Genomic DNA, 19,248 nt, shown 5'->3' on the forward strand with positions numbered 1-19,248 from the left:
TCCATACAATTAGTTGAATTTGTCACTGATTTGCTTGCTTTTTGTTCGATGGCTTGCCTTCCTCTGCTTATGTTTGTCTCTTCTCTTTACTGGCACATAGCCACTTTGCATTTCTTTTGATGGGTTGACATATACTTCCACTGCTCACATTTAGGGAACTGCATGGAATGCATATGGTTTGGCACGCCAACATTACATTAGTCCGAGCATGTAAGAAACTACTTCCAAGTATCATCCGGTAACCTTTGGTTCCCAAATGCTGGGACTTTGAATTTGAGGGATAGTTCCATGCCACAGTCTTAAAATTAAACAATGTCAAGAGACAAATGCCAAACTCCCATAAAAGCGTTGATATCCAGTAGTTCCAGTAGTGTGTATCATTCTAAAAATTGTGAGTCTCGTTCTAACAATCAGCGGTTGACCAACCTTTTTTCAGGTGGTACGCATACTGATACATTGCTCCAGGTCCTTTCTTCCAAACGGAAACATAGCCCAAGATCATCAAACAGCTATTGAACATTTGCTTTCTCCATTTAAGGTATTTGGCCTATCAGTAACTGGAGTCAAATGAAATGCAGGGAGATAATGTATTCTGCTCAGTGCATTTCAAAATATTCATGTGGATAGGAGTATCAGGACAATAATTGTAGGGCTTTCCCCATCCTGTCCCTTTTACTGTAGACTTTGAAGGCATGCAAAGTCCTCTTGCACTGAGCGCCAAAATAGGAATCAACTCCTTGTAATGGAAATCTATTCAAGTCAAATCAAGACGTTGTCTGTTTCTTTTCTCTCCTAAGGGATTATCTCAAAAAGAAATCTCCTAGTAACTTCAGATGCCCAGAAGACATAAGTACAAAGAAAAGAACAAAGTGCAACTAGACATGGTCACTTAATGGCTACTGTCTTGGATATAAGATGGAAAAATAAGCATCTGCTCCGCTGTTGTTCTATCTGGAGTATGACCTGAGAAAGGTTGGCCAGTAGTCACTCCTTGAGCCAACTGTCATCTTCATTAGATGCTGATTTCACTGGGAGTAATTCAGGCAGTGTCCATGGCTGTTTTTCAGTGCACTGGACAAGCAAGGAACAAGCTTTTCATAGGGCACCAGGGTGTGGCACAACTAGAACAAACATCCACTGCTGACCACTTTCAACCTGGTCAGACTCCATATAAATCGAGGGGATCACTCTGAGTCACCAGAGTGCATGTATGTGTTAATTTAGTGTGAATTAACATTTCTACAGTGTGCATACATTAGCAGCATAATGTGCTGTGTCCCTGTTTTTTGCCATGATGCCGCCTATCCTTGTTATATGCCCAGTTGTGTGTAACACATTGCCATAATTACCCTCATTCAGGAAGGAATAGGCTTCTTCCTGGATCAAGAACTAGATTTCCCATGAGTACTACCACCAGTTGTGTGCGACGGTGTCCCATAAAGACCGGCACAATACAGGAAACGCCGTCGGATTTTCCACCGTGCCCTTGGTGCTGGGATCTTCGTCCTGATTGTTTCGGGCGGCATTTTCGTCCGCTTCCTAGTTCTGCCCTCTGTTGGTGGGCTCCTGGCCAGGAGTCTGTGCAGAGGACGGCTGCATGTTTTCTTTGATCTGCATTGTCGGCCGATTCTGACATCGCCCATGCCGCGTTGGTGAGTCCTGCTTGGTGCTCGTACGGGGGAAGGTTTCTCTTTGTTTGTTCGTTTTTCGATCGCATTGTCGGCCGAATCGGATATTGCCCTCTGTTGGGGAGTGCCCGGTGTTTACTCATGCGGGGGCAGGTTCATCTTAAGTTTCCTGTGGATACGATCCGATCGGCATTGTCGGCCAATTTCATTATGTATTTTGCCTCCCGTTGGCGAGTGCCTGCTTAGCACTCGTGTGGGGGACTATTATTTTTGGGCATTGTTCTCATCTCTTGTTTGGCATCATTGCCGGTATTTCTTCCTGCTTCCCTTCAGAGAGTGCCCGGCACGGCTCTCGAACAGAAACTGATGACGGGAACAAAGCTCTGGGTAACTCTGCTTATGGTTTTATACTCTGCGCTTGCCCGAGGCCACGCAGTGGCCATTGAGAGGGAGGGCTCCTAGTCTCGGAGGGCTGTCCCGCCCCCCCCTGCAGGATGTCGAGCTTGCTCCTCCTCACTGGTTGGAGGAGGCGGCTGGCGATGTTTATCTTCCGGGGCGGCGGGGAGGGGCCTCCAGGGGTACTTAAGCTCCTGCACCCCGTTGGAGGACCTCTTTGCCGCTCCGGACGTCGTCGCGGGTTCCTCGGGACACTCTTTTGGATTTTTGACGGTGAGCGAGGCCTTGTGCCTAATCCTCCCCCCCCCCTCCTCCGCCTACTCCCTCTCTAGGAGTCGTGAGTCTGGCGAGGAGGCCCGCTAGCGTCGGGCCGCTGTGGGGGAGGACGTCCGGTTCCCCTTGTTGTTCCGTTTCTCCTCTTTTAGGGGGGATCTGGCGGGTCCGGCGTGTAGCTTCTTCGGGCCCCGCCGCGGCGTCAGAACGTCCACGTTGGCGCAGTGTACCCGAGCCCCGTTTTCTGCTGCCTGGGTTCCCGGGTCCGGGTCCTTGCGGCCCTACCGCAGCCGATCCCCTCGCCCCCACTCTCGCCACCGGGGGCGTGGGTTGCTAAAAGATGCGTTGGTGGTTCGTGTCCAGCCACCTACAGTTATATATTCATGCTCAAATTGTGCCCGGCTACTTAACCCGTGACGCATTATCTGTTAGAACATGCGGCAATTTGTTTCATTAGCGGTTTTACTATTGAACACTTTGCGGTGCTTTGGCGGCGCTTCATCTCCTGAGCTGCTATTGGTGGGGGCCCTGTGACGTGTTTGTGACACCCACGTGTGTCGGTTTCACTGTCTCGGGGAGCCGTGAGTGTTCTTCCTCCACCTTTCCCGTTTCTGGGGCGGCCATCTTAGGTCGGTCAACGTGGCGGCCATTTTAAAAGATTTGTGTTGAGTACAAGTCAAATGTGCTCGCGCCTTTCGAATGTTTAGACAATGTTCCGTTTTCCAGAAAGATGCTCCGGTGATCGGAGCGTGCAGGTTTCTTGGCAGCGAGGTCGGTGTTCGGCCCACGTGGGCTTGGGACTCGACGAGCGCGGCATGCCGAGCTCCGGTTCTGCCGTGTATGCAAATGTGTGTTGTTTTATTCAATTCCCTGCATCAATTACGTTTGTATTTCACATGCTGTATTATTACTGTTATTATTACCCCCGAACTACCAATTGCCTCCCCCGTCCCATTCATTTGTTACTACCCCGAGGGAAAGCCTTGATCGGCCTGCGGGGTGTGCGGTGGAGGCCATTCGGGCCGATGCCACGTGTGCAGTCGGGAGGGCGGCGCGCGGCGGCGCTTGTGTCTTCTCTTGGGGGGGGCGGGTGGGACTAGAAGAACGGGCCTGGGGGGGTGCGGTGCGCTCCCGTTATTCAGGCACCCTGGGTTTGCACTGGGGGAAAAGCGCGTGTATTGTGCCATGAACGAAGTCGAGGGTTGGTACCCGCCTGGGGCCTGTGTGCTTTAATGCAAATGAGCGATTGCCCCCCCTGGCCCTCTACCTATGTTTCCACGCATTAATTGACTTCTTCGTCTTCCCTTTAGGAGCCCCAAAATGTACTTTTAAGGACGTCGTGTTGGGGGCACCTGTCCCAACCCATGCTATGGGTGCGCAGCGCATAGCCAGCCATGCACCCACCAAGGACGGTGCGTTGGGTCTGCGCGCAGCCTTGACGATAACCCTGTGGCCGGCATGTGGGGACCCCACCCTGTCTGGTTGTGCGCAGAGCTGGCCAAACGATTGCTCTCCTGCTGCAGGGGTGCACGTCCTTAGATGCACAGTCGCTTTCTTCATTTAACATTGTCCTGCTTTGTTTTTCAGATTAAGGTCAGTCTTGCGACCGTGTGGCGCTTCTCGGCCTTTCGGAGCTGCCGTCCCCCCACCCCCCCCCCTCTCTCCGGTACTAGTGGAAGGTATGTACGACTGGAAGTGTTGGGCGCTGTTCTGGCTTCATCAGGCTGTACTTTTCCGCTCCCTACTTTGCACGGGGAGGGGCCGTGGGGGGGGCGCTCGTCAACTAATCAGGCATTGTGTCGGACGTTATGTTTCCGGTTCCGGCCGGTAGAAATTTTCCTGCCAGTAGCTTACTTTGTTTTGTTTTCACAGTTGCACTCTGTCACAGGAGCAGCCTCGGGGGGCACCCCCCTTACTACAGGTTCCTTTAGCGTTGAAAGGAATATTAGGAGAGGTATGTACGACGGAAGTGCGGATCTGTACCCCCCCCCCCCCCCACGTTCTATTTCTCGCGCGTCAGTACCTGTTCTCCATTCTTTCAGGTCCTGAGCCACATAGGCACCCCTCCTCTCTTTACATGCCCTTGCGGGCGAGTTCCCCGGGAGGGTGGAAGGGGGTTCGGCCAGTTATTGGGAGGGGGTGCTTTCTTTTGCAAATTGTTGTTGGACATGGTGGCTCATGCTTATCTCTCTTTCAGGATACGTTCAAAGGCACCATGGAGAGTCAGGGGTCCCCCGCGCTATTTACACAGACGTCCCAGGTTGATGATTCGGGCCTAGGACCTGTTCAGGACCCACAGATAAAAGCTTTGTTGGATATGATAAAGTCAAATGGGGTGGCGTGGGCCAGTGAACTTTTGTTGGCCAACCCCCCTAAAGCCCCTGGGGTGGCTCCTGCCCCCCTGGTAACGGAAATAGAAGTAGCAGAGGACCCGGCCACGTTGAGGCCTAAGCGCACTAGGAAGCCGACAGTGAAGGACTTCCCAGCAGAACCTCCTCCTAAGACCAGGGCGGCGGACCCAGTCAGGAACGTTATTGTGCACGCCCCGGCGTCCCCCCCCGGAGGTGATTCGGGTGTGCCCCCCCTCGCCCCCACGCCCGGCAGTACCTAGTTCGGAATATGCTACCCGGGAAGATCTGGGTAAGATTACAGACTCACTGGCATTGTTCATGTCAGAAATCAGAGCCGGCTTGCGCGCTGCCCCTGTGCAGTCTGCTGAGTTAGTACATTCTCAGTCGGTGGCTTCAGCAGCTGTGGCAACACTTCCTGCCGCTGGGGAGGTGGACGTGGCTCGAGTTTGGGGTGGCCTTTCTGTTCAAGGGGGGGGGGGGTATTGCCAGCTCCCTGGCAGGGGTGGTTGCCTTGTCTGCCAGCACGGCTCAAAGCTTTGTTCCTTCAGCGCTTGCTACCCCAGTGTTGCCGCTGGTCCCGGGTGTACCCCAGGATGCTCTGACACCCGCTGCGGCCCCGGCCCTGACACAAGCAGTTATCCGGCCGCACCTACCCCCGCGGCATCAGTGTCTTCTGCAGCCTCCCCTGCTTTGGGTGTGACCATCCCTGCGCCCACTGTATTGATGACCATGGCGCCTCTCTTGTCAGGCAAATGTTCACTAGCCTGGCAGGTCCCGCAGGCAGCGAAGGAGGGCATCTGGCGTAGAGAATTTATAGACATTTTCTCCCTCCTGATGCTGGGGGCGGATGGGGTGGATGTGAGAAAAATGGGTTCCAAGGAGGATGAGAAGAAAGCGCGCTTTCAGTCTTGGCCAGAAAAGAAAAGAAAAAACTGGCGTCAGGCATTTGCTATCCTGGCAGCGTTGATCACTGAGCGCTTCCCAGATCAGGCGCAAGGTTTATTCCAGTATAACAGTGTCATAATCAATGAAGCTGAAGCATCAGCCGGGATGGGGTGGTACTTATACGATTGTGAGTTCCGCAAGAAAATGTCTGTCTGTCCAGAGTTAGATTGGGACCAGGTTGAAGTTAGATTGTGGATGGTACACATGGGTAAAGGAAAAGCTGAGAGCGGGGCCAACAGTGTTGTCCAGGTTAAGAAGGCTGAAAACGATAAGGTGTTCTCTCAGAAGAAAAGTAATTTCAGGCAGTCCTTTCGCGGGGGGCGCGGTGGGGGCAGTTTCAACAGACAGTACTCCAAGAAGAATGTCTCTGCCACTTGCAGGTTGTACAATGCAGGTAATTGCACCTGGGGAAAGGCATGTAGATTTTCCCACGCTTGCAACAAATGCGGAGGTTCCCACCCAGAGTCATCCTGCGAAAAGCGGTCTTCCTCTGCCAGTGCTGCCAACAAGGATAAATAGTAACCCCAAGATCCCTTCCCCGCCCTTAGCACCTCCGGCTGCGCCCCCCTTTTCAGCTTTGCGTCCTGCTTCCTCTGCCCTACAGGAGAGTTCAGTCTCGGTGTTGCCCCGTGGGGACTCCCACCCCCTCAGCTCTGAAGGCCCGTCCCCAGTCATCATCCCCAGCCTGTTGTCCCTCCTCCGTGCTTATCCCAATGAAAAGGATAGGGATGTCTGACCTTAGGTTTCTTGGAAGGTTTCAAGATCCCATATCAGGGTCCTAGGGTCAGCAGGGATGCAGAGAACCAAAAATCTGTCAGGGAGCTCCCTGAGGTGGTAGACAAGAAGATTAGCAAGGAGGTGACCTTGGGGAGGGTGGCAGGCCCCTTTACGTCCCCACCCCTTCCTGACTTTGTGGTGTCCCCACTGGGCGTCGTCCCCAAGAAAGAACCTGGGGCTTTCAGGCTGATTCATAACCTGTCTTTCCCAGAGGGGAACTCTGTCAATTCCTGGTTACCTGAGGCGGCCTGCTCTGTCTCTTACTGTTCCCTCGACATGGCCATTGACTTAGTGAGGAGAGCTGGGGAGGGGACCTGGCTTGCGAAGGCCGACATTGAGGCAGCCTTCCGCTTGTTACCAGTACACCCGGACAGCCAGCATTTGCTGGGTTTCAAGTGGAAAGGGGGGTACTATTTTGATAAGTGTATGCCAATGGGTTGCACGGTATCTTGTGACTTCTTTGAGGCTTTCAGCACCTTCTTACAATGGGCCCTCACAGCAGAGTACAGAGTGTCAGCAGTGTCACATTACCTGGATGACTTCCTCTTTATAGGGAGGGAGGGCACGCAGGAATGTCAAGAGGGCCTGGACTGTTTCATTGACCTGGCTGGGCGCTTAGATGTGCCGCTGGCGCCAGGTAAGACTGAGGGCCCTGCGCAAGTGCTGACCTTCCTGGGTATTGAGCTCGACACGCTTCAGGGAGTGTCACGACTTCCGGCAGAAAAGGTGGTTGGTTTGAAGAAAGACATTCATGCTCTGCTGGGTAGGGATAAGGCATCTCTGGGGCTCATTCAGAGTCTTTTAGGCAAGCTGAATTTCGCTGCTAGGGTCATTCCAGTGGGGAGAGTTTTTGCGAGGCGCCTAGCCAGGGCTACTGCCAAGGTCCACAAGCATTATCACTTTGTTAGATTGACCTCTGGACTCAAGAAGGATTTGCAAATGTGGGATGACTTCCTATCTGATTTTAATGGTACAGTGATATGGAGGTCTCCATGGGTGGAGAGCCCAGAGTTGAATATGTTCACGGACGCTTCAGGCCGTGAGGGCTTTGGGGCTATTCTGGGTGAGCTGTGGTGTGCGCAGGAATGGCCTAATGCTTGGCGCAAGCGCGGTATTACTGCTAACATTACCGTCCTGGAACTCTTTCCCATTGTGATTTCTCTACATCTTTGGCCTGATACTCTGTCTAACAGGAAGGTTTTGTTTTGGTCGGACAATATGGCAGTGGTGCAGGCAATCAATGGTCTAACTGCCAGTTGCCCGCTAGTGCTGTCCCTACTCCGTGAATTGGCTAGCAGGTGCCTGCGCTGCAATGTTGAATTTAGAGCTAGGCACATTGCGGGGGTCACGAATGTCGCAGCTGATGCACTTTCTCGTTTGCAGTGGGACCGTTTCCGGGCGGCATGCCCTCAGGCGAGAGAGGAGATGACCCCCTTTGCACCAAGGCTCTGGCACATCTTGGAGTGAAGCAGCAATTGAGAGAATTAGGAGAGAAATCTTTAGCGCTGGGGACAAGGAAACGCTATGCGAATCACCGATCCACTTTTCTTAAAGTCATCTCTGAATTAGGTTTACAGGCCTTGCCTCTGGAGGGTAGAGTTCAGGCTTTTGTGGTGTGGGCTAAGAAGCAGGGAAAGTCCCACTCTTGGGTTTGCGGCCACTTGGCGGCCATTAGCCATGAGGCTAGGTTGTGTGGGGGTAGAGACCCAGCCAAGTCCTTTGTGATTAGGGCCGCTTTGAAGGGTTGGGCTCGGGAGGAACCCAGGGTCCAGGATGACAGGTCCCCCATTGACTTTCCCTCGCTTCAGGCTATGTTGCTAGTGTTACGGGCAGTTGTGCACTCGCAGTATGAAGCGGCCCTGTTCTCTGCAGCCTTTATTCTAGCATTCTTTGGGGCCTTCCGGAGTAGCGAATTGGTGGCCCGCTCTAAGACAGATGTTTCTGGTGTAGCATTGGGAGTGGAGGATATAGCTTTTGTGGAAGGTGTGTCCATCACGCTTAGGCGTTCCAAGACTGATCAGGTCGGTAAAGGGTCTGATATCAGGCTCTTCCTCCTTGGGGATCCCCGCTTCTGCCCGGTGGCGGTCTTACGGGCCTTCTTGGCAATACGGCCTGCTGGGCCGGGTTACCTTTTTGTCCATACTGACCGCAGCCCCTTGACCAAATACCAGATGGACAAAATCATGTTGGCCTGCCTGGACAGGGGGGGTCTGTTAAGACAGGGGAAGAAGTTTTCTAGCCATTCCTTCCGCATAGGGGCGGCCACTTCGGCTTTCCGTGCTGGTATGCAGCCAGTTCAGGTTCAGTCAGTAGGGCGCTGGGAATCGTCTTGCTATAAACGTTACATTAGGCCTTGATTCCTCTCATGTGTAAATTTTGTGCTTTGTTTGCTGTGTTTTGATGTGGCGATATTGTTTAACTTGTGATTTACTCAATACACACCCTTGAACATATTGCGTCTTTCTTTGACAGGTTCACGAGTATGGGTCATGGGGCACTCCATGGTTGACAGATTGGCCCGGAGGGCAGCGGTCAGGCAGTGGACTAGTGCCTTCTCAAGTATAAACTGCGTGTGGTGGGGTTATCCGGGCATGCGTTGGCATAGCTTACTCTTTCGGCTTCGGGAGGCTCTTGCCGCGGGTGGACCCCCTCCCCAACACTTGATAATCCACCTGGGTGGTAATGACATAACGTACTTGGGGAAATCCACTCTGCTGTCTAAAATGAAGGCTGATTTGGGGATCATCAGTGGCCTTTTTCGGGAATGCGAGGTCTGGTGGTCCGAAATAGTATCCAGGAGATCCTGGCGTGGTGCTAAGTCCAACGAGGCAATTGAGAGGTCCAGAAGGCGGATCAATGCGGCCATGAAAAAGTTCACCCATCGCAGAGGTCTAGGCTTTATCAAACATGACATGATACAGGACAAAGTGAAGGGTTATTTTGAGGAGGATGGTGTTCACCTCACGCCCGTGGGATTGGACCTCTTCCTGCTGGATTTGAAGGAAGCACTCATGAGCAAAGGTTGCAGGTAGCGAAGGTAGCAATGGTGGGGGGGCCTGTGCGGCAGCGGGTACCACCGCACAGGCTGTGGCGGAGTTACTGGGCGATCCGGAAGAAGAGAGGTGCAAACGATGTACTTCAGCGGGCACATAGGGGTGCCAGAGCCTAACCTGTAACCTCATGGGAGGTGCAGGAATTCGTGTCGGCGCCCCAGTAGTCCTTCGGGCGGTTGTGGGCCTGTGCAACCGGGGGTTTGCCTAGTCACGCCCCGCAATGGGCGTGTCAGTAGTTAAATTTTAATTGTACAGCAGTTGGGTGGTTGGCCACTGTGCTGTTTGGCTCAACAGGTGGGCAGGTGGCGAGAATGCGGCCTGCCTAGGATCGCCCGTAAGTTAACCCACCATCATTACATATGTTGTATGTAATAAACCTGCAGCAATTTTTTCCAAAAACCTAACACGGTGTTTGTGTATTATTTGCGGGTTTGAGCATTTGGGGGCGGGGGACTTCCTGTGGCCCTGATGTGACTATGCGCTTGCCCGAGACCACGCAGTGGCCATTGAGAGGGCGGGCTCCTAGTCTCGGAGGGCTGTCCCGCCCCCCCTGCAGGATGTCGAGCTTGCTCCTCCTCACTGGTTGGAGGAGGCGGCTGGCGATGTTTCTCTTCCGGGGCGGGGGGGAGGGGCCTCCAGGGGTACTTAAGCTCCTGCACCCCGTTGGAGGACCTCTTTGCCGCTCCGGACGTCGTCGCGGGTTCCTCAGGACACTCTTTTCCCACCCTTTCAGAACCCAGAGTGTCAGAATGAGGGGGTTGTGGGGAAGTCTAATGTGTTCATTTCTCGTTGCAGGCGGAGTTACTGGGCGATCCGGAAGAAGAGAGGTGCAAACGATGTACTTCAGCGGGCACATAGGGGTGCCAGAGCCTAACCTGTAACCTCATGGGAGGTGCAGGAATTCGTGTCGGCGCCCCAGTAGTCCTTCGGGCGGTTGTGGGCCTGTGCAACCGGGGGTTTGCCTAGTCACGCCCCGCAATGGGCGTGTCAGTAGTTAAATTTTAATTGTACAGCAGTTGGGTGGTTCGCCACTGTGCTGTTTGGCTCAACAGGCGGGCAGGTGGCGAGAATGCGGCCTGCCTAGGATCGCCCGTAAGTTAACCCACCATCATTACATATGTTGTATGTAATAAACCTGCAGCAATTTTTTCCCAAAACCTAACACGGTGTTTGTGTATTATTTGCGGGTTTGGGCATTTGGGGGCGGGGGACTTCCTGTGGCCCTGATGTGACTATGTACTTTACAAGTGTTTTACATAGGTGATTCATATCCGGAGAACTCGTACTTTAAGTCTGTACAAACGTTGCCTTTACTCCAATATTGATCAAGGAGCATCAGCGATTCCTAGTACCCTTTATTGACAGCTGGGGCCAAGGCGCTATGCTTATATAAAAGTGTCCATTAAGATTCAGCAAGTACAGACAAAGGGTAGGTTATGCAGGTTCCTTACATCTATGGGGGTGTTTGAGTACGATAATATTGTATTACAATACTTATGTATACTTTTGGTTGTGTTTATGTTTTCCCTCTACAGTCAGAGTTTATTTTGGATTATATCATTGATCGCAACAGGTCTCAAGCACAGTTGTCTGCTTTTTAGGTTTCGCCTATTATCATTCGCTTGCGAATGTAATAGGCGAACATTCAAGTGCTCGATTCGACTCGTCAAACCACTGCGGTTTTTCCACAGTGCATGTGAGTCACGTGACCACAAAAGCGGGTCACGTGAACACACAAGCACGCGCACCTCCCTAATCTGCCTGCCACACTTCTCCTCCCCTCGCTCGCATTCCCGCCCCCCCACCAGGCTCTCCCGCCCCCATCCGGCTTCCCTCCGCGCATCTGCCTGCCACACTTCTCCTCCCCTCGCTTGCATTCCCGCCCCCCACCAGGCTCTCCGGCCCCCATCCGGCTTCCCTTGTAACTGTGTAATCCGTGGGAAGCTCTGTCCTGCACAAGACTGACCCATCCCCGACGCCTCCTTTTATATCTCCAACCCCTTGGAACTCGTACTCGTAATTCTTACGATATATTCACATTGTTGGCAAAATTAACTTCATTCACTTGTTCTAGCTTAGCGATCTCAAAGTCGCCAGAGATGCATGGAACATATGTCACGCTAACAGTTAGAATGCCCCATCTTTTCTGCAGATATGTATCGTTCTGAACGTTCATGGATTTTATTAGAAACTTACTACAACAAAAGAAATTTTAAAAATCCAAAACTATTGGGTATCTCGGGATTATTCTTTACTTATTCAAAATACTCTCCATTATACAGGCTCTCCCTCCCCCATCCGGCTTCCCTCCGCGCATCTGCCTGCCACACTTCTCCTCCCCTCGCTCGCATTCCCGCCCCCCCACCAGGCTCTCCCGCCCCATCCGGCTTCCCTCCGGCCATTTGCCAGCATATCAACACTGTTTTCGCTTTGCGATTCACTGCATCGTGTTCTCGCTTGAGATTCTGTAACCCTGCGTGAAATATGGATAAAATGCCTTTTTATGTAAAAGGGAAAAAAGGACATAAACGCGATCTGAGGCAGGCCGTAAAACAGCCTCTTGGAATCCCTGCGGCGCCTTCTCTTTTTAAAATTGCTCCGCTTCTCCCTCCCTCGTCGTCTTTTTCTCTCTATGCCTCGCTTTTTCTGTCCTGTGTCTCTTCCATTTGCTCTCCCGCTTTTTTTCACTCTTTCTTTCACTCTCTACTCTCAGCGCAACTGTCTAGCTCGATCTGTTTCTCGATCTTATTCTTCCCTTGTCGCAATGTGTCTTTCTCTCTACTTCTCTCTCTCTCTATTTTCCCACCACTGTCCTTCCTCTCTCTGTCTCTAATTGTCTTTCGTGTCCTCCCCTCGCTCGCATTCCCACCCCCCCACCAGGCTCTTCCGCCCCATCCGGCTTCCCTCCGGCCATTTGCCTTCTCTTTTTAAAATTACTCCGCTTCTCAAAACAGCCTGGACTTTAAGGTTTGCTTGGAGAGTCATACAGAGATGGGGGGCCACATATCAACAGGCATGTATGCACCCCTAGATACACACATGCGTTAACCTTGACGAGCACACGAAGACAGACATCGTCAGCAGGAGAAAGACGCACAAGGACAGTTACTGAGGCAGCCCCCCCTTTTAAACACAAGTACACACCCAGATGTACGCAGGCAGACCCACAGACACGCACATTTTAGACAAGACACATTGCACAGGGTGAGTGTTACTGACAAACTCTGAAGTGATTCGACGGCGAAAGACGTTATGCGGCCTCACTGCAAGGGGCTACAGCAAGTGGCGTTGCAAGGGCTCATTAGGCCATACTGCAAGCAAGGAAAGTCCCCATCCTCTTCCCTGGCTCGGTTGTAAAATTTGAATCTATTAACTATCTCATTTTATTGTAATTGACACAAAGGTGCTGGTTAAATATGCTTGGCTTGTAATGGGTAGACGCACGCACACCTGGGTTTGAATGTTACTTTTCTATTAGTAGTTCTATTGGTTCTATTGGGCCCCTCGAGCCCAAAGGCCACGGTGCCACTGCACCTGCCGCATTACTCCTACCATGGTTGCATTCCACGCTGGATGTACTCAAATGTACCGCGAGCCGGTTTCTAGGAAAACAAAACTGTGGCCGCTGGAAAGAAAGTATGAACAATGTGCTCCCACGGCTACTAGGAGGCACTATCTTGGGTAGCACATTCCCAGCTGGTTCTCCCTTTCTACTACACGCTGCAGCGGATGTCCCCACCGTACACGCATGTCCATATGTTTTACTCGGCTTCATGTTCCTCGACAGCCATGGCCTGTCAGAGGAGGGAGAGTGTGTGTGGAAAAGCTGCCTCGTCATGTTTGTGAGAATGAGCATCGCAGAGTTCCGCTGCTGGCACGTTTCCTGTTACCTTCTCTTTTTCCTAGTGCCCTGAACTGGGCTCTGTGTGAAGAGACATATCTGCGCTCTCACGCACTGCAGCCCTCTCTTGAGGTCCGCAGAGGCGTCGGAGCCGTGACATTCGCACCAACGTCTAATAGCTTTATTTGACGATGCGTTTTCAAAACCAGGCTAACGGACTGAAATCAAAACGTAGCCCTGGCAACAATTTTCCTTGCAGCCCATTACAGCAGAAAATAGCGAATAGAATAGGCCATGACATTGGGGGCAGGGGTAGTTCATGACAACGAATTCTGATCTGAAGCCCCTGGCCTGCAGCCATCCAGTGAGTGGCAAAATGGTCAGCCCAGCCCTATAAACTTTACATGGGACGGAAGGGGCAGAGCGCCGGCTCCGGGGGTGACTCTCTTGATTAGGCCCCATACCGTTCTCCCTGAGCATCCTATAGCGGAGATGTCCCTTCCTACTATAGAACACGCGGATATTGCCATAACATGTTTATTTTGCCCCAGGAGGCCGCTCTTCGAGGAATCGATTGAGCTTTTCACTCCTACCTCTGCATCAGGTTGTGAACAACCCCTCCGCTCCCATTTAGCCTATGCACTCTGGGGCACACCGCCAGTGGCGTAACGTTACGTAAGCCCCCGAAGTGAGGGGGTTGGCGAGTTCCAGGGCCCCCTTCAGAACAAGCACTGGCGTTGCCAATAGGTTTCGCATTTGGAAAGTTGGAGCTATTGGTTTTGTAAATGACATTTTATATTTATATATTGTTATTGACAATGCCAATAACGATATATAAATAAAATGTCATTTACAAAACCAATAGCCCCAACTTTCCAAATGCGAAACCTATTGGCAACGCCAGTGCTTGTTGGTTTAGTTACAGGTACTGCAATAGTAGTTGAATAACCATTGTGGGTATAGTATTGGTAGAATACCTGGTTCTTATTGGATGTTCTTTGTTGTTTCAGGTCTCCCTCCTTGCTGTCCCCTTCCCTTCCTTCCTTCACTTGATCCTGCCACTGACCTGTGCCATTACGGCTAGTAGGCTTGGCTAGATCAAGAGGTGGGCAATTCAGGCATCACACCGATCCCGAGGACTGACGACGTAACAATCCTATTTGCCACTTTCATCTCTGAAAATGTTTTGATTAAGCCTTTGAATCTTCAGTGCTTGTATGCAATAGTCTGCTGTGCTACCGCATGTTGTTTTTCCATTGCTCTCTTTAAAATGATGGTGCTTGGCGTTCTGCACAACGTTGTGCTGCTCTGCAGTGTGTGGTTGCTGTGACGTGGGTATGTTCTGAAACAATGTCATTTGTGGCTGCTGTGTTTCACTGCTAGGCACTTAATTGCCACTGGGGTCAGCTGATGAGAGTCTCAGCCATTAAGTGGCTTATTCTGTGTGTCACTGCTACATGATATACTGTCATGCAGGGCTGTTAAGGTGTGTGTTACTACGGAAGCTAAAACACAATGTTAAAGCCTGCACTCTAGCAGTATTTTCAAAGTTGGGATTGTGTCCCTGCATGCTTTGCTCACTCTTTTGATTAGGTTTTGAAAGTCTTTGATTGCTGAGACCAGCTCTAATCTTGGCAGTGCGGAAGGGTAGTGCCAGGGTTACTTTAACCTTTTGAGTCCAGGATCTAACCCTTTACACTTCTTCTGCTGTTAACAATCATTTTCCAACTCTTGTGTTGCTTTACGTTATGTGTGAGGATACAATATTTTGAAAGTGTATATGAGTATCTAAAAGTAATACTAAGAGTTGTGAAACGGTGTTCCACAGGGAAAATTAAGGCATGAAAACCTCCATTCCAAACTTTTTGCAATTTCCTGGGATACTGAACAGTGGTTTTCCTCTCAGGTCTGAGTGGAGATTGTTAAAAGCACACCGCTGGCCTTCTAGACACTTGTTCTAGGCTCTACCATATTCTCCTCACTGTTTGTATAGTTGTTGGGATCATGACAGTAGCAGGAATTGATCTTGATGTGTTATGTTGTAACTAGTAATGTGTTTCTTAACAAGCTTACCATGGAATCTGCTCTCCCATGATTTTTTTATATGTCTAATTGTTTTGGGTGGTGTGATAAAATCTTGGAAGTTTAGAAGTAAATGCGACCAGTCCTGTTACATCGACCTTTGTGCCCTCACCCCTGATTATTATGGCATACAATCCCACCTAGAAGTCAGTGTGGCACTGCTTGAGTAGTTTGTTACTGATTTGTGGAATATTGCCAATTAGTACAGCCTATCCTGTTTGTCATTGCTCTTTGAGTGTTACTGTGGTGTGCCTTGTGTTCAAGGTCACTTTGTCCGACAAAAGAAAATTGTGCAATATGTTGTGCGTAAGTTACATGATACTGGAGAGCTACCTTTGTCAGGTGTGCTGGCTTTAAATCATGCTGCTATCACTCTACTGTGTGTCATCATCACAGATTGGAGTAATGACACTCACCTTCAGCCTTACCTGTGCTGGAGACACCAGCAATGTTACTTGGCTCACTGATGAGGTCTTGCATAACCGCCAGTACTCGGAACTCATACCAGGTGTCCTGTAACAATATCAGCACAAACAGCATGAACAATTAACGTCCATCCCAGAATGCCTGCTACAAGGAAATTGGAGTGACACATACTTCCTAATTAGTGTGTTGATAGGGGAAGGGACAGAGCAGCAAAGGAGTAGGGGTAAACTATGTACCTGAAAACTAATTAGGGTTTGCATGATAGGGGATGAAGTAGAACAAGACACACAGAGAGCAAGTGAAGCATGTAGGGAAAGCATTACCAAAGCAAGGGGGAAGGAGAGTCAACGATGTAGGAGAAATGGAGTGCTATGCATGAATCTGTAACTGTGACTACAAGTATGCACCATCACCAGAGTCTGACTTCTTGATGTTTCCGGAGCTGTGATAACCACCATAACAATGACTGGTTCACTCAGGAGGGGGCCACCCAGGGGAAGGTTTAGCTATTGTTACAGATTGAATGTGAAGTAAGTGTTGCCTAAATTTGGGTTAAGGCTACACAGGTACAGTCAGTGGGAGCTTGAGACCACTGAGAGCTGAGATCTGCCCTGCACATTATGATTACTTTTATTCCCCCACCATTAAATGCCCAGTGGGTCCTGCAGAGCATATTAAAATCCTGCATCATCATCAACCCAGTAAGTACTTGGTCAGTGGCCTGTGTGAAGGATTTAGCAAAGAATTTGTAAGGGAGGCAGATGGACTCAAATGGACTTCCCGCCAAGCAGATCATTCAAAGGAGTGAAAAAAGAGAGGAGCACATATTTTGAAGAGTGCACGGTAACACCAGGGTAATACATAAACAATTTAGAAGCCAAGTAGAAAGAAAATGCAAATGTGATCCTGAACAGGTAAACCATGCAAACAGACCGATCCATTGTGTGATGGAAAAACAAGAAGTTGAAAAGAGGCTCATGAAAGCCAGGCAAAGAAATGGACAAGCAATCCAGAAAGAAGAGGGTTATGCAGACTGCAGAAAGGGGCGCCTCACCCTGGAAACTGATTGACATTAAGGAGAGATGCTGGATAAAATGTGGTGAGCAGGAGTGAAAAGTGTTTATGGAAGCCAGGGAAAAGAAAGTCCACAAAACCAAATAACACAGAGTTATACAATCATGGCGATGAACAGTCAGCCAGGAAAGAGTGTGTGCTATAAAGTGAAGATTTTATACAATCAAACAAAAGGATAATAGATATCTATTCTTAAAATAAGCATCATAAGACCCACAAGAATACATGTTCTCCAATCCCCCCAAAAAACACTAATTTGGCAAGCTTAGGGGTGAAAGTCTCCACCTTCAGAAAAACATGTTCCATCAAGTTCCACAAACAGTACTATGTCAGCAGGTTAAAAGTCACTCTCCCCAACTCACTGCGCATCCAATCATACAGCACTGATTCCCCTCATTATCTAATCTCATACACATCCCTACAACCTCAAAGACCCCACTCCCATCAATCTTTGCTGACCCCTCTCATTCCCTCCCTGAATCACTCATCACAGACCCCTTCATACAGGCTCTGCTTCTCACCTGAGACAAGTCCTTGGCCAGCAGGTCTGTGACACTCCCTTGGATGGCATCATCGAGAACCTCCCAGCGTTCACCTACACGGAACTCCAAGATGTAGTGGTCAAGTGGCAGACTGTGGTTGGCAGGGGGCAACCAGGATAGCAAGACTCCCTGCTGTGTGCGATTGGCTGTGAGACATCGTGGCGAAGTGAGCAGAATGGGGGGCTCAGGTGTAGTTATCGGGAAGGCTGTCACACAAGAGGAAGAGGGCCAGGAAGGAAGACAACGTTTGAAAACATCATAATTGTTGGTTTCTTTAATTACTATTAGTCACCCCTACTGCAGGGGCAATCGGTGCACACCACTAAAAGATATATAACGAGAAACCAGTGAACACACACTGAAGTAGACAACAAAGTCAAGGAAAGTTTACAATCATGCTAAGGCTAAATGAAGAGCATGTTCAACAGATGCTACAAATGTATTGAGAATGAATAACGTATATTGACTTCCCACAGGGTGCTTTACCAAACTGGGGCTCTGCCTCAGAGGGATCATTCATTTATTTTTAATTGGGATACCTGAGGGTTGGTAAGCCATGGAGCACAAGGAAATCAGTATGTCGATTAAACCTATTCTAAACAGAAGATATTTTTAAGCAATGAGGGCTGAGTCTTGCATTGCTCTAAAATCCACTCTGGCCACCTGTTAGTGGAACACAGGATCTTGCTAGCAGTGCGTGTGTACTTCAGAGAATGGTATTATGTGCTCTTAGTAGCCTAAATGTCATATCTTACGAACCATCAAGTTATGCATGGACTTAGGGTCTCATTATTCCAAGGAGAAATTATACATTAAGGTTTCTCCAATAGTTCTAAAGAGATCAGGCCCAGGCATGAATCAATGATTCTAGGCTGAGGAAGGAGCAGGAGAGTGCACCCCTCAATGTGTTCACAAATAAACCAACCTGCATTTAACTACAAACTTCACACATTACAGAAGTAAAGTTTATCTAGTGATATATTTTAGGATTTCATATAGAGCAAACCAAGCTAGTGGGGCAAATGGCTTTGTCAAGAAGCAACAAAACTTTAATGATGGGTTGCATAAGATATCATCAAGGGGATATGCTAGAGGTTAGTCATCTCAAAAGAGGAATTCTGTTGAGGTGGATCTTCAGGTGAAGATGTTTAAGGCTTTTCAGATCTCCAATATGAATTGGTTCCACAGTCTAGGAGATAGACACGAGCAGGCTTGGTTCAAAATGTTCTTCTTAATGGTTAGAAAACATCCCCTACAGGTCTGGTTGTTTATCCTGGAATGTATGTCTTAGAGAACTAAGAAGGACTATGGGTGGAGATTATTCTCAAAGTGACAATTTCAAAAAAATATCTATATGTCAAGTGGAATCCAGTAACGGAGCATGAGTTTAAAACAGATTTAATCCAGTAATTTTGATGAGCCCAAAGGGATTAACAATTAAGGTTTTATTTCAAATGACTAGAGGAGTGATGGAGAAAATAGGGTACATCTTCAGTCATGCCCTCATCCTGTTAAGCGTTTAACTTTATAACATTATATTAACTTAGATTACAACTCAGCACATGGTGCCTGGAAAATCTGGAAAAGTGCAGAAGGATGTATAAACCACAGTACCATTAGTATTAGTAACCCTTCCGGTCATACCTCTTCCGTGTCTCCTTTGGTAAACCAACAGGATAATGAGGACCATGTTAAAAGCCCAGGGCCAAGAAACAAAGAGCATGTGGTAAAACATAGCTAAAAAATTATAAACCAAAGATCGTCTGCCATACCTTCTATCACAGGATGAAACGGAAAAAGGTAATATAGTACAGGAAAGAGGAGAGCTAGTAGAGTTATTTAAGGATCTATTTATTGAAT

The 19,248-nt window shown here is 49.5% G+C and overlaps 1 protein-coding gene across 2 annotated transcripts in view; it reads right to left on the bottom strand.

Annotated features, from left to right (window-relative positions):
* IGSF9B (immunoglobulin superfamily member 9B) overlaps positions 1-19,248 on the bottom strand; it is a 1,223,958-nt gene that overhangs the window by 433,160 nt on the left and 771,550 nt on the right. For both annotated transcript variants that reach the window (XM_086956939.1, XM_086956938.1), the window contains exons 14-15: positions 17,368-17,594; positions 15,775-15,859 (exon numbers count right to left, since the gene is read on the bottom strand). In XM_086956939.1, coding sequence (XP_086813065.1) covers positions 15,775-15,859; positions 17,368-17,594 — 312 coding nt within the window. The remainder of the gene's footprint in view (positions 1-15,774; positions 15,860-17,367; positions 17,595-19,248) is intronic.

Source organism: Lissotriton vulgaris, chromosome 2_1 (assembly GCF_964263255.1).
Source record: "Lissotriton vulgaris chromosome 2_1, aLisVul1.2, whole genome shotgun sequence".
Lineage (NCBI taxonomy): Eukaryota > Metazoa > Chordata > Amphibia > Caudata > Salamandridae > Lissotriton > Lissotriton vulgaris.